Consider the following 19,215-nt stretch of genomic DNA (forward strand, 5'->3'; position numbering starts at 1 on the left):
GCCGTCCGCGTCTCAAAAACGCGCGTGCTTTTACTCCCTATTAACGGGAACCTTTACCCTTATCTTATTGTTGGGAATAGGAAGCAAAGGCTTAGACTTAAGGGGACGGCTGAATGTCAAAATTGGGCGTGCGTCTAATTAGGTGCATTTCTGCATGGACATAACTGCAAATCGCAAACGACCGGCTCCCAGTTCGTTAAGCAGTGCTGCACAATCATGTGGTCAATGGGTTGGAGCCCCGTTCAGGCTTTCTTCGCAATTGCTTAAAGTGCATATCACCTCAACACACTTTTCCACTTCATTTATTCTCCGAAATCATCCCAAATACATCGCGTTATTTTTAGAACCTTTTGAATAAAATTTCACTTTTTTAATAGCTTTGAAAGACGGGGAAAAGTGGTCATACTTTGATCAATAACCGAGCAATAAAGGGAATAAGTTCGATACCGGGTTGACGTCACAGACTGCTTTGTGTTGAGAAAGTTTTTCAAAAACAGCGATGCAAAGTAATTTGTGACGTCACCCGGTAGCGAACCCATTCCCCTTCATTGCTCGGTTGTTGATCAAAGTATTAAAAAGTGAAATTTCAATCAAAAGGTTCTAAAAAACAGCACGATGTATTTGGGATGATTTCGGAGTCTAAAGTGGAAATGTGATTTGAGGTGGTAGGCACTTTAAAGAGGCTGTGTCACGGTAGTGCAGTTCATTTTGTGTTGCTTTGCCATTTACTCGCCCCTTCTCGCTATACAACTTAACGTTAACTCTGACATTACTTTTAAACTACGCAAACCAAAGCTTCGTGACGAAAACACTGTCTGTCGATGATACATAATTAAAGTTAAAAACAACAGAGCTCAACTTGAAAAACTGTTAGGCTGAAGAGTTTTCAAAAACCCCAATCACAATCCATTTTAATCTTCTTCAATTTTCCTCATCCCTGACTCTTTTGTTATTTGCTATTTTATTCAAACCTTCCTTTCATGTCCTAAGTGAGTTATTTTTATGTTCCGTTTGAGTTTTGGTTGCCAGTTCCCAGGCGCTTAATTTGGCTATATTTCTTGACACAGCCCCTTTAAGTTGATGTTTAGTTTAAATGTGATGATCTTTATCTTCCACTTATCTTAATTTTTCCGTATCAACCCTGTGTTGTAATTTCAGGAAGTCGAGTGAAAAACAAGAGAAGTTGGAGAGTCAAAATATCGAGCTGAATGGCACGAATGCCAGGCTAAGCTCTCAGGTGAGGAACGGAAGTTTGGTTTTTCCTTTGCCATTTAATCCAAGAAAGAAAGGGATAACATTAAAATGATTGGATTGAAGATTTTTCAAACGTAAAACCAGTTGCTTAATATGGTACTCACTGGAATCTTGACCCAGAATGACGTCACAGCCACAAAGACGTCATCTGAAAATTCCGTTTCGATTACTCAAAGTTACTGATTATCACAAGTCGTTTAGCTGTGAGAGTGAATAAACTTTCCAAGGATGAAATTCATACAACGGATGAAAAGGACGTAAACATTTTTCTTCTTGTGTGTTACATATACGGACCCTTCATACCTCGCTACACAACAAAGTACTTCACAATATTATCTTACTCAACACTATTTACACTTCGATACTCTTTAGTACTCAACGCTTCACCATTTCTGTATATGGACTTCAGAATCCACCACCTTCCGTGTATTACACTGTGTCGCTTATTGTTCTTTATAGAACAAGCTCAATAATGCACGTATTTTGATTTTGATTGGTTCTCATCCATGATCTTTTAGAGGACAGACCCACAGCTGAAGCCATCATTAAAAAAAACAAAATCTTTATTTCATAATCAACAAGTAGATTCCATGTTGCCGTGCGTCTGTTCACTAATAGATCGCAGAAAACGTTGTGAGAACATCAGTACCAGTGACACACTTGGCTGTCGCCTTGTGTACCACCTTTTTGGTCTTACCAAATTTTGACGTCATCTGTGATCTAGTACTAAACAACATGGTATCGATTTGTTTAATATTAGGTGTACAATTCTATTGAAAGTTTGTCGTTGCATCCTCCATATGACCTCATATTTGGATGTTTCAAGATGAGAATGGCCAAATATGTATCAAAATGTTAGACGTATCCGTGGAGCGTGAGGAGCCATTGTTTTTCAAACCTTTTGTTTGTGGTGTTCTAGCTCTTGTCAACTTCTTCATTGCTTAAGCTTACTAGTTACTGGAAAGAAAAATGAATTACTTTTGATTCATTATTTGTTCATGAAGGAAGAATTAAAGAAATATGTCTTTAAATCTTGTTCAGATTTTCATCACTGCATGAACATTTTTGTTTCCGGCCTAGAGATGTGACAAAAAAGTCGTAATATTTAATGGTTGCTGGGCGAGATTCTTGATTTAAGAGACTGTTGTAGGGGCATTGCAGAGGTCATGGGTTCGGATCCAATGAAAGGCACCTGAACATTTTCACTTGTCTATAAGCGACAATTATTTAAGGACGGTGCGTACTAATTCAAAGGTACATGTATTTTTGCGCGGTTTACTGAATATGCGGGAAAAGGCGGCAGATCTTAACAAGTGTTATTGAAATCCAAAAAGAAAAGTGGGGGTAACGACGCCTTTTTTGAAGGTAATTAATCAAAAATATTTGTAAAAAGCTTTAAAATACAAAGCAATGTGTAGCGTTTTTTTCCAAATTGAAGCTTAAATACCTCAGTCTGAAAACATATGTTATTGCAGAACATATGCGCAATAACAGAAGGCACCGTCCTTAAGTTGTTCAGATGAGAGCGAGTATAACCCGCACAACAGAAAATATTTATTTCATTCATTCTTGATTCACGTTATTCACCAGAAAATATACCACCCTAAAAAGAAGTTTTTTTCAATAGCCTGTTTGGGTACATCATTTCTGACGTGACTTCAAAGCTTGATTCCTGAGAGCTTCATTGCTATTGGTCTATTAAATTTCTGTCTTTTTGTGTATCATTTCTTTTGAAAACTAAAGCCTGCAAGCGATTGTAGCTCTTGGCATTTCAATTTAGTCTGCAACTTGTTTCAAGCTTTGCGTGATTTCTTCTAATGTTGTACCTGTTTCTTTGGTTCAGCTGGAGTTTATTGAAGAGCGATATTCAATGTTGAAGACGAACTCGGAAGCCTTCAGGAAGGAGGCTTCTGCTGCCTCTGAAAAGTCCCGAAACTTGCAAGTGGCGAACAGCAAGATACAGGCAACTCTTGATAGCATATCGCAGGTGATTGTTAATGTTGCAAGTCATTTTTACAAAATCAGAAGTTTCCCAAATTTAATAGGCCATTTCCGAGTTTCACGTCTGCCTCCTCTTCAAAGCGAGTCGAATTGCGAAGGTTTTTGTGATGGTAATTAGTTCTACTTAACATATATATAAAAACCATTTAAAAAAACTTCGCACTTAGACTCGCTTTGAAGAGGAGGCAGACATGAACTCGTAAAAGGCCTATTGATTTCTTATAGGGACTTCAACTACTGAGGGGGAAAGGAAAACGTGGGACCCTGTGCTTCTCCGGTATATTGGAATTGCTGCGTGTTTAGGAAATCGTGTGAACGCGATTGCATTTTGTGATTTATGAGCACGAGTGATGTTTTGAAAGCTCTCAACACTGTACCAGCCATAGGCGAATGCGAGTGACCATAAATCACAAAATACACGAGGAAGTTCATGCGAGTTTTTATGTATTATATAGAGTTTTCACGTGACGCCATGTTGGTGTCCCTGGACAATGGAACGGCGGCCATGTTGGTGAACCCAACCCATCCTCCGGGAATTGTCATGCAAACATTTTCTTTTGTTTCGGTTGAAAAACAAGGTTACTTACTGATCACGGGAGTGAAAACACTCTACTCAACAAACTCTGTCGCTGTGTTTCCACAACAACTTCCGTATTGCACTCTATAACCTCTATTGTACTCTGCTACCTGTTTATACATTCGTGATATACCAATCAAAAATGCGATATTCTGTTTTTCTGTCGAGTATATAATAAATATATTAGCGGAGCACCATGGATAAGATTTTTTTGGTAAATCTATCCATGCGAAATATTTGGGCTATAACGTCACTTACGGCCACCCGTACAGACTGTCGGGGTGAAGGTGGGGAGGCAGGAGAGCCTCTGGGGACGGGATTGTTCGGGCAATTTTCGTTGGCGGAAAATCGCGTGGCAACGTTGCATTTGGCATTCCGCGTTTTTCTGGCGGGAAATCATATTAGGGAACTTAAGCAACGACGACGGCGACGGCACCGAGAACGTCATCTCAAAATATAAATTCGCGTCATTGTAATCACTTTGTAAACATGTCAACCCTTCTTATATGACAAGGGTGTGGTAGTTCCTCAAAAATGACATTGGTCGGAACGGCGCTTAATTTAGGGGAGAAAATGAAACGTTAGCGTCAGGTGCTGACGTTCTCCTTAACACCTAAAATTTGACTATTTCACGTTGTTGCTTTGCTGACGACGGCAAAGAAATGGACAAAAGTGAAAAACGCACGTGCAGGGCGTGCAAAGCTATTGTTTTTGCCTACTAAATATGCACATTTGTGGCGTTCTCGTTGCCGTCGCCGTCGCCGTTGTCGTTGCTTAAGTTCCCTATTAGTGATGAGCAACGGGATAAAGAGCAGGAAAGAGCACGAGAGAAGAGGCGACGAAATTTAAGAAATTTAAGCGAAGAAAGCTTCGAGAGAAGCCGAGGAAGGAGAAGAAGAGAAAATTTCAATGAAAATCAACGTAAAGCTGAGAGAAATACAGCGAGAAACAAAACACTTATTTACAACGGTTAGCTTTCAGGTAATGTTTTTCTTCTTAATATATGCCTCGCTGCCTCACATATTTTGTAAAACTCGCTAAAAAACGAAGAAGGCCTGAAAACATTTGCAATTCCGTGTTGACAGAGATTCTGACATATTTCAACATTCACATTTATAGGCTTTTGTGTGAAATGGATATCTAGTCTCGAGCTGCTTTGTTTGAATGTGAAATTGCAGTCGAATAAGCGAATTTACTACGCTTTAGGTTGACTTTTTAATTAGTAAGATTTTTGCTGTTATAAACTGAAGAGAGAGGGAGTAAAGATTGTCTCTCAAACGCAAAATGTTTTGATGGAGATTACTGTGCATAATTTCAGTTTTAGTTGTTGACTAAAATGGTTGGTTATTGTTTGCAAGGCTTGTTTGTTCACTGCTGTCAGCTCAGAGGTGTTTGATCAACATAAACTGTATAGAGTAATAACGATTAATTTTGTACTTTATGCAGAAGCATAATTATTTCCATGTACACTATATTCCTTTCTGGGGTTAGAAACAGGAGCTTTTAGGCTTGGCTAAATCTATATATTATACTCGGAAGAGCACAATTTTTTCGTTTATTTTGCCAGGAGCTCACGAGCATGAAAGAGAAATGCAACAAGCTTGAGGTAAGTAAATGATATGAAGTGCTATGTTCTGGTCAATAAAGGCCCAGTAATACGGGCAACATTTTTTGTGCAACTTGTTGCGCAACAATGTTGCGTTGCAAGTTGAGATGGTTGTTGCGCGTATTACCACCTTCTTGCGCAACAAATTTTCATGTTGCAAAAAGTAAAAGCCTACTTTTTGCAACATAAAGAATTGTTGCGCAAAAAGGTGGTAATACCCTGTTATGGTCACTGTAGTGGAAAATGATTGTCTGCTACCTGTAAAATGGGGAAGTCCACACTGCGTTCTACATAATTATTGTATAATATTTTTTATAGACGTGCTCTGGTGAAGGAGTACAGTGTAGTTAATTTTACGTAAGCTCGGTTACCTTTTGGATCCACTTGTATTTTGGGTGCCCGTCATTTGGTGATGTTGAAAACCTTTTTTGGCTTGTAGAAAGATTGGAGAATTCTAGCCAACTCCGTCGCAATTTTATTTGTCCAATATGGTGCTGCAGTGCAATTACGTAGTCAATTGTTTATTGCTTCTTTGCCAATTATAGGTCGATTGTGAAAACTTGAAAGCCGAGAAAGCTCTCATGAAGGAATCAGAGGTTCGCCTCATGCAGGAAAACAAGAGTTTGTTGGAACACCAAAAATCGCAAAATGCTTTGGTCACAAATCTTCAGACCCTACAAGTAAGCTTTGAACGCTCTTATTGTATAAAACAGCTCGGGTCTTGATTACTGTAAGTTATGAAACCACCTCAATAGAGCCGCAAAGGTTCAAAGTGAAGGGAAGACCGGGGAGAGGGGAAGATTTGCTTACCATCTCTTGGCTTATGACACCATGCACGTACACTGTCCAAAACTCGACCTCCCATTGGTTAGCGTTTTCGGGGGTAACTACGCGAGCTTTGAATCTATAGAGAAATTGTTATGTATTTACTTTAGCTGTTAGTCACTATACCATGACAAGAGATATCTTTGAAGAATTTTCTCCAGGCAAAATCAATATCAAATTGTCGGGAAAAGAGCTACTTTCCCAAAGAAAACCTTACATTACATGAAGGAAAAGGCAAAGTTGTAAAAACAAGTAACTTTGCTCTTTCAGCGGACATTCCTGTGCATTCTTTTGCGGCCATCTTAAAAACAGGACCATTACTTGTTTACGTGTCACGGTATTTTTTGCTCTTTCTTTGTGTAAATGTGGTTAAACTCAAATTAGTGGTTCAGCTTAGTGTCTAACAATCTCAACAAGCCATAGGTAGACAGCGAACAGTCTCTCTTTTGCTCTAAATCGTTGAAACGAACGCATACGTTGAACTTCCAAAATGCCGAACATTTGCTGCTGAAGCTGCGGGTCGCAAATACCGCGTGCGTTGGTCTTAAGCGAAAAGAGAGAATTTTAGCCAATGGTAAAACCAACTTCTAGATTAGTCAAAAACTTGAAAGGTTTTCTTCTTTTTTCCAAAATTGTATTAACTGTGTCATCTGTTTCGACCTATACAAGGCGTCTGTCAAATGGTGCTGCTACCCTCGGTGGTTGCTGCTTTGTCGCCATTACTATAGGAACATTTGTTTTGAGGGAAAAGTTTGTTGGCATTTTTAATTGTGGCAAGCTTATTCTTCTTTTATGGATACTGAATTCAACCGATATCGTCTCATTCAAATGTAGTGTTGCTTTTATCATTTCAGAACAATTTAGAAAGATCCGAGTTTGAGGCAAGGACAAGACTCGGTTCTCAAGTTGACACTTTACAACGAGAATTGAATCTGCTGAAAAAGAAACTAGAGTCTGAAGAGAAACACCACAAGGGTATCATCAGCACTTGGGAGGTTAGCCAAAAATAAAAGCTCTTTATTTTCCCGTTAAATCATCCTTATCGTTCCTACCATCATAGTTTGTCGTATCGTGTGTGATCTGGGGAAAGCGAGCGAGAATCTATCGAATGGAGAGGGGATGGAGCTTAGTTTTAGGATAAGTGGGGAGAAAATCTGGAAATTATACACATACACTGTAAAGGTGCTTTAGAAACGTCAGTAGCACCATCAGCAAAAGCATTGGAGAGATGTAGCATCCTCGTTTTCGTGAAACGACAAACGAGTAACGGCAAGCTGCTTCTTGAGAATAAAAACATGAAAATTCTCTTATTTTAACTATTCTTTCGCTTTTGAGAAGTTACTGGATACCTGTACTCAACAGGCAAGATATGAGCTGACATCAAACAGGTTTCTTTCATTTTTGGCAAAACGGGCGGGCTGCAGTGTGGTTGGAGATAATACACCTTATTCCAAAATGGCCGCCATTTAAATATTCTTTTGTTTTTATTCAAATTAGCCCTTGATGCCTCGTTCTTAAGCTTAAAATTTAAAAGAATATTTTATCTTGAACGAGGCAACAAGGGCCAATTTGTATCCGCATAAATCAGCGGCGATTTTGGAATAAGGTGTATAGGTAAATAAATAACGCTCCAATAAAGTGAAATGTCTCCACTACTTTTGCAACTTAATTATTGTAGTTCGAGAACACTCAACTTTCTCAGACCCACTAAGTTGTCAACGGGACCTTCTTTCGCGCTGACAAAAGGTATTAATGATAAAGACGCTTGCTATTGGGTTGCGTATGTTGTCTGTGCTCTTGCTTTTGTTACAAGGGAAAACCATAAGGTGTTTGTCACAAGTTGTGTGCTGCATTTATTTTTGTACTCTGTGACTATATTTTGTTGAGTTCTATGTTGTGTGACTGTTTTCGCTGCCGCATATTCATTTTACTATGCCAGGCTCCCACAGGCCTTCTTAACTAAACACTTGCGTTTCTATACGTATATAGAACCGAGTCCAGGAATTACAGTCACAGCTCAACGTTGAAATCAAGACTCACCAACAAGCCAGGGATCAGCTATTGACATCAACCCGGGATATTGATTCCGTGCAACTTCGGGTAAGCAAATCTATAGGAGAGGGCAAGGGTGCCTTTACACCGGCAATTTTAGTCCCGCGACTACACAACAACTGTGTTGGGTTTACATTGCAACTTAAAAAAAGGGCAGCAGCTCTGATTTAAGCCCGATTTCTTTTTCGGTTCTTGGCGCAACACCAGAGATTTGAACTGATCGGAAGTTGATGGAATTTTGGTTCGAATTGCTTAGAGGACTGTTTGGTGAGTTGCAGCTCCAATTGCAGCCTATCGTGGGGACAAAATGAGTGAAAATCAAGCTGAATCTGAACCCGGTAAAAATTGTATCGACTTGCTCGAGCTGGTATTCCAACCATCGTAATGCCCTCTTGGCGAGATCACGCCAAAGATAAAGAAAAGAGGCTGTGATAAGAATTTAGGTGGAAATAAAGGGAAAAAATGATTAAAAGAATTCTGCCATTTTTTTCCGTTGCCTGCATTGCTGGACATATCTATTGTGAAAGGGAATAACCTAAAACGTGATTAAATAAAGGAGTGCATGCGTTTGAGGGGTATTTCATTTCCAACTGGTAGATTATGAATTTCCTTAAAATGCTGTTTTTCTTTCCTGTCTTTTGCAGTGAAATCTTTGTGCGTAAATATGTTATAGTGCAAACAATGAAATAATCTGAATTTGCTTATGAGAGCTAGTGTCGGTGTTTGTGGTCTTTGGCTTGACCCCATTAGAATTGAATTGACATCCGTTGTACCCAAGAGTGGAAAGAAGAATCTTTAGTGAAACATAAGTGATTTCAAATGAAGATCGTCTGGATTTCTGTTTTTTTGCGTTAGTGTGAAAAGTATGCGTTCTCTTCTCGCGTTTCACACTCTAACAAGGCCACCTCTTTTTGGGAAAGTAACATGGGTGTCCTGATATTCTGTGAAAATCTTGTATGTTCTGATTGCAGTGCACACAAGCTGAAGCCCAACTTCAAGCTGCTGAGAAGCGCATTGATGATATTCTGAACAGCGAGCCGGGCATCTTGAAAGAAGGTAGACATTAGGATAAATGCTAGTGCACAATGAGATTAATAACGCTTTGGAAGGGTTTCACAATTTGTTTCCTTAAGCCTGAGAACTCCATATATGTCACTTTGAGACGTCTACATGATATAGCCCAAATCGTATTTGACTGTATTTTTTTGACAATGTTCGGACGAATTGTAGGTGTTTCGCCATCATCAAATCACAGAGACTAGAGATCTTCACTGCCGCTATTATGCCACTTCTGTCAGATGACATCCAGGACTCTTATTTTTGCTGTGACTGGAGGGAAGGGAACTCAATGTATTTTCTTGGGTGTCCAGTTCCTCCTTTTCCTTTTATGCTAGTTTCTTGCTGTAGAGGAAAACCTCCTATTTTTTGCCTATTTTGTAGTAACAGTAGTGGTAGTGGTGCCGCTAGTGTCCATGGTTTGTGCAAAATGCAATATTTATTAGTAGTAAAACAATTAAACTATTGGCATGCATTGCCAAATGGCGTGAAATAGTGTCAGTTTTTGTTCGGCTTGCTTCGCTTACCGACATTTTTACCGAGAAAAAATACGTTTATAAACCATATTGACACAGTTCCCACCCATTTCTTGTGGGAAAAAAATATGCACCTTGGAACCTGTTTTTTTGGGGAAAAGTGTATTTCCCTATATATATTTCTCCCGTACTGTCTCCCTGTTCTTCTTGCCAACAAGAGGTCTTGCCAATAAGATTTGTTGGTACCAATGGTTGTGTGTTTGAGGAGCTGAGTTTTCATATGTTTCTGTGTCCCCTATCTTTTATTCTTTCCACTCTGAGGTGATCAAGAGAGGATCAGGAAAGAGGTGACGGAACAATACACTGTCAGGATTGAAGAATTTGAATTAAAATTGAACGACGCTGAAGCAAAAATCAAAGGTGATAATATGTTGGGATTGAGTGACATTCAGAAACGAAACTCGTATTAATTATCAAATTTTGATTTTGCTACTTTGCTGAATTGCCAGGAATGAGCTAACTATCAGCTATCGGTCTAATGAAGTCGCGTTAGAGCAGTTTTCAAATGACTGTCGAAAGTAATCTCGCGATTTCATTCAATTGCTACGCTTAGTGATTGGTTTAACAATCTCGCGCCACTTTCTCAACCAATGAAAAGGAAAGTCAAAACCAGTGGCAACCTGCACGCGCGATTTTCCCCGCGTTTTGAGCAGGTTACATGGAATTTCTACGAATATGGATTGGTTCGTTGCCCTGTTTGCACCTGCTGTGATTGGTAGAAGTAATAGCCCATTTCCGAGTTGCTACATGCCTCGGCTTCAAAGCGAGTCCTGGTCCACAACCATTCAAATGGAAATGAGTTGCGTATTCTTATGCAAACAAAACTCATTTCCCTTACAGTAGTTGAGTACCAAGACTCATTTCGAAACCGAGACAAACAGCAACTCGGAAATGGCCCATTACTTTGGTATTTGTTTTGAGACACTCGATTGAAAACCGCTCTATCACAGGTGACCTTACAGTTTTTTTGTTTCGTATATTCAGGTCTTGAGGAACAGTTGCAACACGCTAAGAAGCATGCAGAGCAGTTTAAATCGATGTCCGAAGCTAACGAAACGGCATTGAGTGATTTGAACAAGGTAAAGCGGCATAAATCGAAGTCTCTCAAACTTGGGGAACGATTGTACCCTTGAACACATCTACCCAATCATGAACCATGTAACTAAGATCTTTTTTTTTTGGGAATCAGTTCTCTTGTGTCGTTAATACAATGTCTTGGTGACTGTTTTAGCACTTTGCTATCTGAAGTGCCAATGTCAGTGAGGATGTCAGTAGACAATGGTATTTGCAGATAAGTAAAAGACCTTTTCTTTCCCGTTCTCTGCAAATCTGCGATGTGTAATAGGGCACCCGGGAGCGCACAAAGGCAACTTTAAGTGTTGCTATGCTTTTTTTTTTTTTTTTTTGCTTTGATCACTGTTTAGCATAATTTAGTTTCTGGATACTTCCGTTGGTTTGTAGGAGCTTAGAGAGAAAAAAAAAATCGCGAAAAATGTCGAAAGTTTAGAGGGTTGAACACAGCTGCAACATGAGTTCACGTTACGTGGTGTAGGCGTTACAAAGTGACTTTCTAACCATGGCCTCACCCAGCACCCTAACCAAAGAGTAATACATGATGTTTTTAGGTTAGCAAAGTACCATGAATCTCATTTTGTAGCTGTAAGTTTCAGTATTGGACATGTGTGAAAGATTAAATGACGTTTTTATTCAAGCTTCCGTCAAACATCACAAGGCCGCCGTCTTTTTCTCTTCTGACTTGACTTTGCTGTGTTGCTCCTTCATTAGGACTCATCGTATGCCTCTCGTTTCCAGGTCTTTAACCTGTTCTTTGTCAGATCACTCACGGTTGTCCCTATTGCATGTCGGCCTTCAGTGCCGAGCTCTTAAGATCGGTGCCAACCAATTCAAAAGTACTTTTGCGGGAAAAGCATCTCTTAGCAAGTGTTATTGAAATCCAAAAGGAAAATAGGGGGTAACCACGCATTTTTCAAAGGTAAAAGTCATGTATGGCATTATTTTCCAAGACGAAGCTTGGAAAAGAATGCCGTACATGGCTTTTACCTTTGAAAAATGCGTGGTTACCCTCAATTGTCTTTTTGGATAGCAAGAGCACTTGCTAAGTTCCGCTTTCTCCGCATAGTTTTAATCCGCGGAAAAATATTCCTGTATTAGTAAGCACCACCCATAGGAAACCCGAATATCTCGAGATTGCGCAGAACGTATGCGCAATAACAATGGTAGGCACCGACATTAATGCCTTTCTAAGCGATTGGATGTAAAGTTAATGAACTTTTAACTTGCAAATTATTTTTTGAAAAGAGCGCGCATTTGTGAACAATAGAGTAAAAGTCAAATGAGTTTGCTGGGGGAATATTAAATGCACAACTGACCCATGCGTTTTTTGGAGTTATGGAGTAAATAATCTTGAAAGAGTTGTTGTTGGAACGAAAACCACAAAAATTACCAGTTGGTATGACTGGTAAAAAGGTTCATTAGTGTGGCTTGTCTTAGTGCAGAGTTAACTAGCGTGGCTCTTTTGCTACTTAGACAAGCGAGGAATTCAGGAGGTCTACAGAAACAAAACTAAACGAAGCAGAGCAAGAAATATCACAGTACAAGACAAAGGTGTCCACTCTTCAAGCTCTCAACCAGGATTTGAATGCCACACGAGCCAAGTTAACGAGAGAAACCGAATCACAGACCAGGAGTTTGCGTGACATGCTAAGCAAAGTCAGGGCTGAATTGGACGAGGCACTCAAGAAAGCTCAGACATCGACCGCGGCAGAAGTGACTGCCAAGGAAGAACTAAAAGAACAAGCTGTTCTGGCTAAAGAGGTGGGCAACGATAGGTTTTTGGGTGTCACGGAAGTTGACACCCGACGGTGAAAAGTCAAAGCGTGAATAACACAAAGAGCTTCTACTGTGGTCGGGGAACATTGTCAATAGGGTAGAGGAAGGACAAAGGTCTTGCTGTGAGAAAAATAACGAGCCATTGAAAAATGTCAAGGGGAGAAACAACTTTGTCTTCTTACCATTTTTAAAGTTTTTTTTTCTTAAAGTCAATGTGGAAGTATCAGAATACTGGGCAACGAGCTTCATCATTGGTTTAAAATGAGGGCTTTAAATTTCTACAGTCTTTCGATAAACAAATCTACTTTCAAAATTGACGAAGAAAGTACAGAGATTTTTGTAATTGTAGTAGCACTTTAAAAGGCGTACATAATCCGCCAAAAGCTGTTAATTTCAAAGAACAGTCGTGATTTTCATTTAAAATGATGACTTAAAAAATGATTGTATCGTACAGTAATATGCCAAACTCGTTAACCTAAGATAACCACGTAGACTCCTATTACATAGCCATCTATGTTAGACTAAAATTTAAAAGCAGGTTCTGTTTTTGTCTTAAATGTAGCAATTAAGTGTAAATATTCATAAATTGAAGAACATAGTTTAGTTGCAAAACGAAATAGTGGTTTGTCTGGCCCGAAATCGCAGACATTTTGAGAAAATGTTTGTGCAATTTGTGTAGATAAACTGCTATTAAACCTAACAGAAAAGAGTATTTTTTTCTTTCGGACGTAAGCACCCGTTTAAGAACATTAGCTTAATTTCAATGCAAACACCATTCATAGAAGCAACTTTCTGAAGGTGACTTTCAAAAGTTCAGGTTCCTATACTAACGGTTTTTTCTTTCAAGATGTGGAAAAGACATCAATGAATGTTGTGTTTTCCCTTAGGCCCAAGACAAGTATGAGAGGGAATTGCTTCTTCATGCCAATGACGTGCAAGCATTGACCACCATCAAGGCTGAGGTAATGTTATATATTTGTAGGGTACTGGAGACTGTGGTGGCTTCTGCCTTTCTGTTGGAGGAGCAGAGGGCATTGGTGACCACTTTGACGGCGTAATGTAACAAAACCGCGCGGACCCCATGCAGCAAAAGAAAGGCAGCTTCTGCCAGTACCGGAGCAGAAATTACGTAAAACAAAAGGAACAATAGACAGCAAACAAAACAACTCCAAAGGAAGACTAATCCCTAGTGACCAAAAACACAATGCTTCCGGTACCTGCAGAAAGACCCAAAAGAAAGCCAAGGGCTATTTTAACGTTTAGAAATAACAACCATCTTTGATGTGGCCGGATCTGTTACACTTAACCAGATTATTTGTATGCCAACGCTAGTAAGGGAAGACCTGGGCCATTGTAATGAACTAATTATTGTGGAACTCGAAAAAAAAGGTGAGCGTTTTTGGTATAGACGAGAAGGACATTTCTCCTTTAACTTCAGTTACATGAAGTCAAGTCTATACATAAAAATTTTCCGCTTGAATTTAATTGAAAAAGCACGCCATTAATTTACAAACATGAACATGAAGGTCGAGAAAGTTCAACCTGGACCATAAGCGATATTTGCATTGTTGATGACCACTAGACCATCGAAGCAAGTCGATGAGCAAGTGCGAGTTTTCATAATATTTAAATCGATTCCCATCACCTAAGTTGAAAGATAACCTGTTTAAAATGTTTGTTAGACTTAAATACTTGTTGATCACCGCTATTCGGGATGGATGCTTTGAATTAAACACTGTTGATCAGCGCTATACGAAATGAATACGTTGCATGGGAATATTTCGTTATTGACCTTCTAATCTACGTACAACGTGTAATTGTCTCGTGATGTCCAATGTCCAAAATAGGAAAACCAAAGAAGGAAATTTGGGTTTAAATAATATTATAGTAGCAAAGTGTGTGCTATAACGAATACGATGGAGAAAAATGTAGATCTTGAAAAACAGAAGCAAAAAGCAGTATTTGACCAAATTTATTTACCTAATAATGAGTTGAGGTATAGAAACTTACTCGGTTGACTAATGTGTCCGGCATCATTATTAGTTTTCATGAAATAAAGAAAAAAAGCAATAAAAAGAAAACGAAAGCTCAAAAGGACACGTCTATCTTGGTCAACTCACCGCTGACTGCATTGCAGCCTCTTTCTCAAAGCGAATTAGAAGTTGCGTTCATTTGCGAAACCAATAATGAGTCCCATTACTGGAACGTGAAGTGAAGTGAAATCTTTGTTTTTCGAGGGTAGCCAAAGGCTAATAAACTTGTAGCCCTACAACAACAACAACAACAACAACAACAACAACAAAAATGTTTATTGTACCCCGGAGATTTAAATAAGCTAAATTACAAAAACAATTAATTATCAATTAATCTCTACAAAAACAATTAGTTCTCAATCGGACCAGACCACAACTCTGGGAATTCCGTACCCAACCCTTATAAAATGGTGTGTGGGAAAGTCTAACTATTTGGCTGTAATAACATTGGCAGCATTTTCTTCTCGGTTAGTTATAGACCCTGAATGTTGGTCGGGGTTAGGGTTAGGAGTTTCAAGAACGGACGATCTCGAGCATGCGCGGTATTCCTATGCGTAACCAAATGAGCCAACCGGTCGGTCGCCCCACTTTGAATCGCCTGAAGGCGCGGTTGACGGGAAATCGTAATTCGCGGATTGTCAAGTCGATCACGTCTGTCTAATGAAAACCTCAGAGCTGTAAACTGATGTTGTATTTTCTTTTCAGTTTCAAGAACAGAGCAGTAAATTCCAAGAGATAGAGGACCGTGCAGTTGCAGCTGAGCAAAAATTACAACAACATTTGAGTTCCTGGGATGAGCAGAAAAAGGCAAAAGCTTCAGAGACCAAGAAATTAGAGGCACGCTGCGCAGATCTTGTCAATCAGAATTCGACGCTTCATAGCCAACTAGAAAAGGTTTGTAATTAGCAGAGAAAGTGAAAAAACAATTTTCTTTCAATAAATGTTATTATTCTGCTCTGGTAGACTGTTTCACCGTTAGTTAGTTCAAAGGAGTCCGGTCTTTTGCGGGGCCTGATGGCCAATAGCGCGGTTTATTTCAAATACCAATTTTGTCTGTTTGGTCCCACAAAGGACTGGAACGACCCATGATTCACTAGGAGCTTAGTTTTAGCGAATTACTTATATCTTATATTACCTATATCTTCATCCTATAGAACCCCATCAGTTATTTCCCAATCTGGAGCACAAAACAATAAGATTGTTTTGCAATTGCATTTGAAAGGTTTGTTTCTCTCAGGGGACAGAGCAACCATTGTTTTGTCCGCCAGACTGGGAATTACTGAAATGGGTCAATGCACAACAAATCTTACATCATACAACAAACTTACAATGTTCGAGAACTGAACATCATATTACCGAGCTTGCAAGGAATATCTACTAAAATATGGAGCAATGTACTACCAGATCGTTTAACGATGATTAAACTAAATTGATTATGGAGCGCGGTGGGTGGATGATTTATCAGAAAGAGGAAACATTTGTGTAAGAAGAGAACTTAGCAGTTAGCAAGAAGTTTAGCAGGTATAAGCACACAGCTCTAACGCAGAAAGAGTTTCTATTTGTTTGAGAAGATGGACTAACTATTACTACGAAGAGCAACTTGTTCCTCAATAGGCCATTTTAGAGTTGTTTCCTCAGCGACCTAGCCTATGAATGGCTGCGAGGCTGCCGGTGACCTTGCATTGATACAGCCCCGACTGCTTTTATCATGCAAATTGTGTTGTTGTAATGCTAATTAGTCTATGTTAACATTACAAAAGCATGAAGGTTTGTATCAAAACAGGGTCACCGGCAGCCTCGCTTCCACTCTTAGGCCAGGTAACTTAGCTACAACTGTAAAATGGTCTATTTGGATAACGGAATTCAACTTACTCTTAAAAACAGAAATGCAAGGAGATGCTCTAGCCAAATTACAAGAATAAAGACAATTTTGTTCGTGTCATCAAATACGAAGTCAAAAATTAATAAGCTGAATCTAGAAAGTACGTGTATTTTGAAAAGTGCGGGTGCTTTTCGCTGTAAATATAGCTAATTTAGCAATGGAAACTAACAATTTTTTTAGAAACAGACCACAATTCGACCGGAAAGGGTGCGTGTTCCTTTTTACTTGTCGCTGACACATTTGTATTGTCAAGTGTTTTTATTCTTATAGAGTTGATTTTACTTAAAAGAAATATCGGCGAAAACACTGCATTGGGATGTTAAAAGTCCATCACTCAAAAGTTCCCAACTCGGCCGTAGTTCTTTGGCAATGCGTAGACCTCTAACTCAAGCAAACATTTTTAAAAAGCACTCAGTCATCTTTGAAAATCAACCGATAGCATTGCTTCGTCAGATTTTTCGAACCCTTAGTTGCTTACTTTTTAGAATAAGATGGGTGAAAAAATAAAGGAAGCTGATTTTTTTTTTCCAGATGAGTGCCCAGCTGGCAGCCAGCAAAGAGTCCACAGTGAACCTCGCCCAACCCCCCAAAGAGGTTATGACAACTGACGGAGCGTCTGAGGGTAACAAAACTGTTGATGAATTATGGGAAATTATAAGGTACATTGAAATGCATTGCGTTTGATTCTTCTTTCTCGATGCGTTGTGTAAGAAGGACTTGACGCGAAGTTCTCAACTTTGTTTAAATGAGTAATTTAAGCAATATGAAAACGTAGCCTAGGGGAATGAAATTGTCAACAATCAAAACATTATGCATCTTAAAGGACACACGAACCCTCTGGTGACCAGCAACCAGTTATGAAAGTATTAAACGAACTTTGAAACGGTTATGTTTAAAGCATGGAGCTTTAGGTGACTTCATGGAATGTAACAATTGCAACAAATGGATATCAACAACTAGTAAGACTAGAAGAAGGCAATCACTTGGCTGTTCTCCAGGGGTGGGTTCCTGAAAGGTGTAATAACTCTATTCCGGGGATAAATATGTCGGAATTAGGCACATTTATCCCTGGAATATAGTTATTACATCTTTCAGGAACTGGCCCCAGGTGTGGCGCGATATCCCTCTTGAACATAGGCTTGTGAATCGAACGGCCTAATTAGAGCGGAGTAACTCGGTCACCCGAGCTCAGTTGGTGGAATTGAATTTAAAAAAACGAAAAAAACATCGAATTGGTGAAGCAACAGTTGTAGTTTGCAATAAAAACCCTCATGAAAAATGACAGTGTGGTATAGTGTCCACGTTTTCTACCTCGAGGGCGGTTCAAGACTCCTAATTGAGCTAACAGGCAAGCTTTTTTCCATAATTTGGAAGACCGTCCGCTTTTTATGCCCAGTCCGTTATTTTCTTATTAAAGTTTGTTTGTTTGTAATTGTTGGCTTCTCGCCGCGATGTGAAGTGGTTTTCACAAAATTGGCCAATCGCGGCATATGTAGACACTAAAATGGGCCAATCATATCACACACAAAAAGAACCGTGCAGCGGGCGCTAAGTGCGGAAAAAGTCGTAGTTGGCTTGTTCTTGCCTGTAATTGGCTGGAAAAAAAATGTGCGATTATTAAGCCAGTTGTCAAGCTAGCACAATAATGCTGACAAAATTGGAGGAAAAAAGTTTTTGATTTTTTTTTTAATGAAAAAGTGGCGGAATGCGGAGAACGTTTAAAAATGAAACGCAATACAGCTTGCGTTTTTATTCATTGATAGAATGAGACGCAAGGCTATTTCCAGTTATGCTTCTAATTTTACACACACCGCCCGCATTTTGTACCTCAAAGGTTTGTTCGCCGTGAGAAGGAGATTTCCGAGACAAAATGCGAGCTGTCACAATCAGAAAGCATCCGCTACCAGCAACGATGCGAATACCTTGAAGGACAGCTACAGGAGCTGCAAAAGAACGTAACTGATCAAAGAACACAGTCCGAAGTAGACTCCCAAACCGCAGCACAGCATGCTGAGATTATGGAAAAAGTTCAGAAACTAAATGAACTGACAGAGGCCAATAAACTACTGACGAGTGAAAAAGAGAGCGCAGATGACACTGTAAGAGAACTGGTGACAAAGGTATGCTGCTCAAAACGAACCCGCATTCAGTGGCCATTCAGTGATAGTTTTATTTTCTGTCTATTTTATTTTTCACACACCTAAGCTTGGATTTTGCGGAGTTGAAGTGTGCGCGAAACGGAAAAAAAATACCTCTCTAAAGTGAGTCTTGATAAGCCAACTTGCGCGTTGGCCATGAAAATTGATAAGAATAATGAAACGGTCCTTGATTTGCAATCGCTTGCTGACAGGAGAACGGAAGTTTGTCACAAAATTGTACTTAATTTATCGCCCGAAAACCCTGTCTACAACGTAGTCAAAACTGAGCCAAGTCACCTTGAGGCTTGTAGTCATTGGCAGTGGAGTTCTAGGAAAGCGTAAAATATATTTTATTCTTTCTAACGCGAGACGATTTTACTCGCCACTGGGGGCCGGTATGGGGTG

The 19,215-nt window shown here is 39.5% G+C and overlaps 1 protein-coding gene across 4 annotated transcripts in view; it reads left to right on the forward strand.

Moving 5' to 3' along the window:
- Positions 1–19,215, forward strand: part of LOC137974773 (nucleoprotein TPR-like) — a 124,405-nt gene that overhangs the window by 22,963 nt on the left and 82,227 nt on the right. For 3 of the 4 annotated variants that reach the window (XM_068821751.1, XM_068821750.1, XM_068821749.1), the window contains exons 23-36: positions 1,159–1,237; positions 3,098–3,241; positions 5,400–5,438; positions 5,984–6,118; positions 7,118–7,258; positions 8,253–8,363; positions 9,287–9,371; positions 10,169–10,267; positions 10,892–10,986; positions 12,455–12,742; positions 13,645–13,719; positions 15,496–15,684; positions 17,204–17,331; positions 18,507–18,792. In XM_068821751.1, coding sequence (XP_068677852.1) covers positions 1,159–1,237; positions 3,098–3,241; positions 5,400–5,438; positions 5,984–6,118; positions 7,118–7,258; positions 8,253–8,363; positions 9,287–9,371; positions 10,169–10,267; positions 10,892–10,986; positions 12,455–12,742; positions 13,645–13,719; positions 15,496–15,684; positions 17,204–17,331; positions 18,507–18,792 — 1,894 coding nt within the window. The remainder of the gene's footprint in view (positions 1–1,158; positions 1,238–3,097; positions 3,242–5,399; positions 5,439–5,983; positions 6,119–7,117; positions 7,259–8,252; positions 8,364–9,286; positions 9,372–10,168; positions 10,268–10,891; positions 10,987–12,454; positions 12,743–13,644; positions 13,720–15,495; positions 15,685–17,203; positions 17,332–18,506; positions 18,793–19,215) is intronic. The other variant, XM_068821752.1, reaches the window with a different exon arrangement.

This window comes from Montipora foliosa, chromosome 11, assembly GCF_036669935.1.
Source record: "Montipora foliosa isolate CH-2021 chromosome 11, ASM3666993v2, whole genome shotgun sequence".
NCBI lineage: Eukaryota > Metazoa > Cnidaria > Anthozoa > Scleractinia > Acroporidae > Montipora > Montipora foliosa.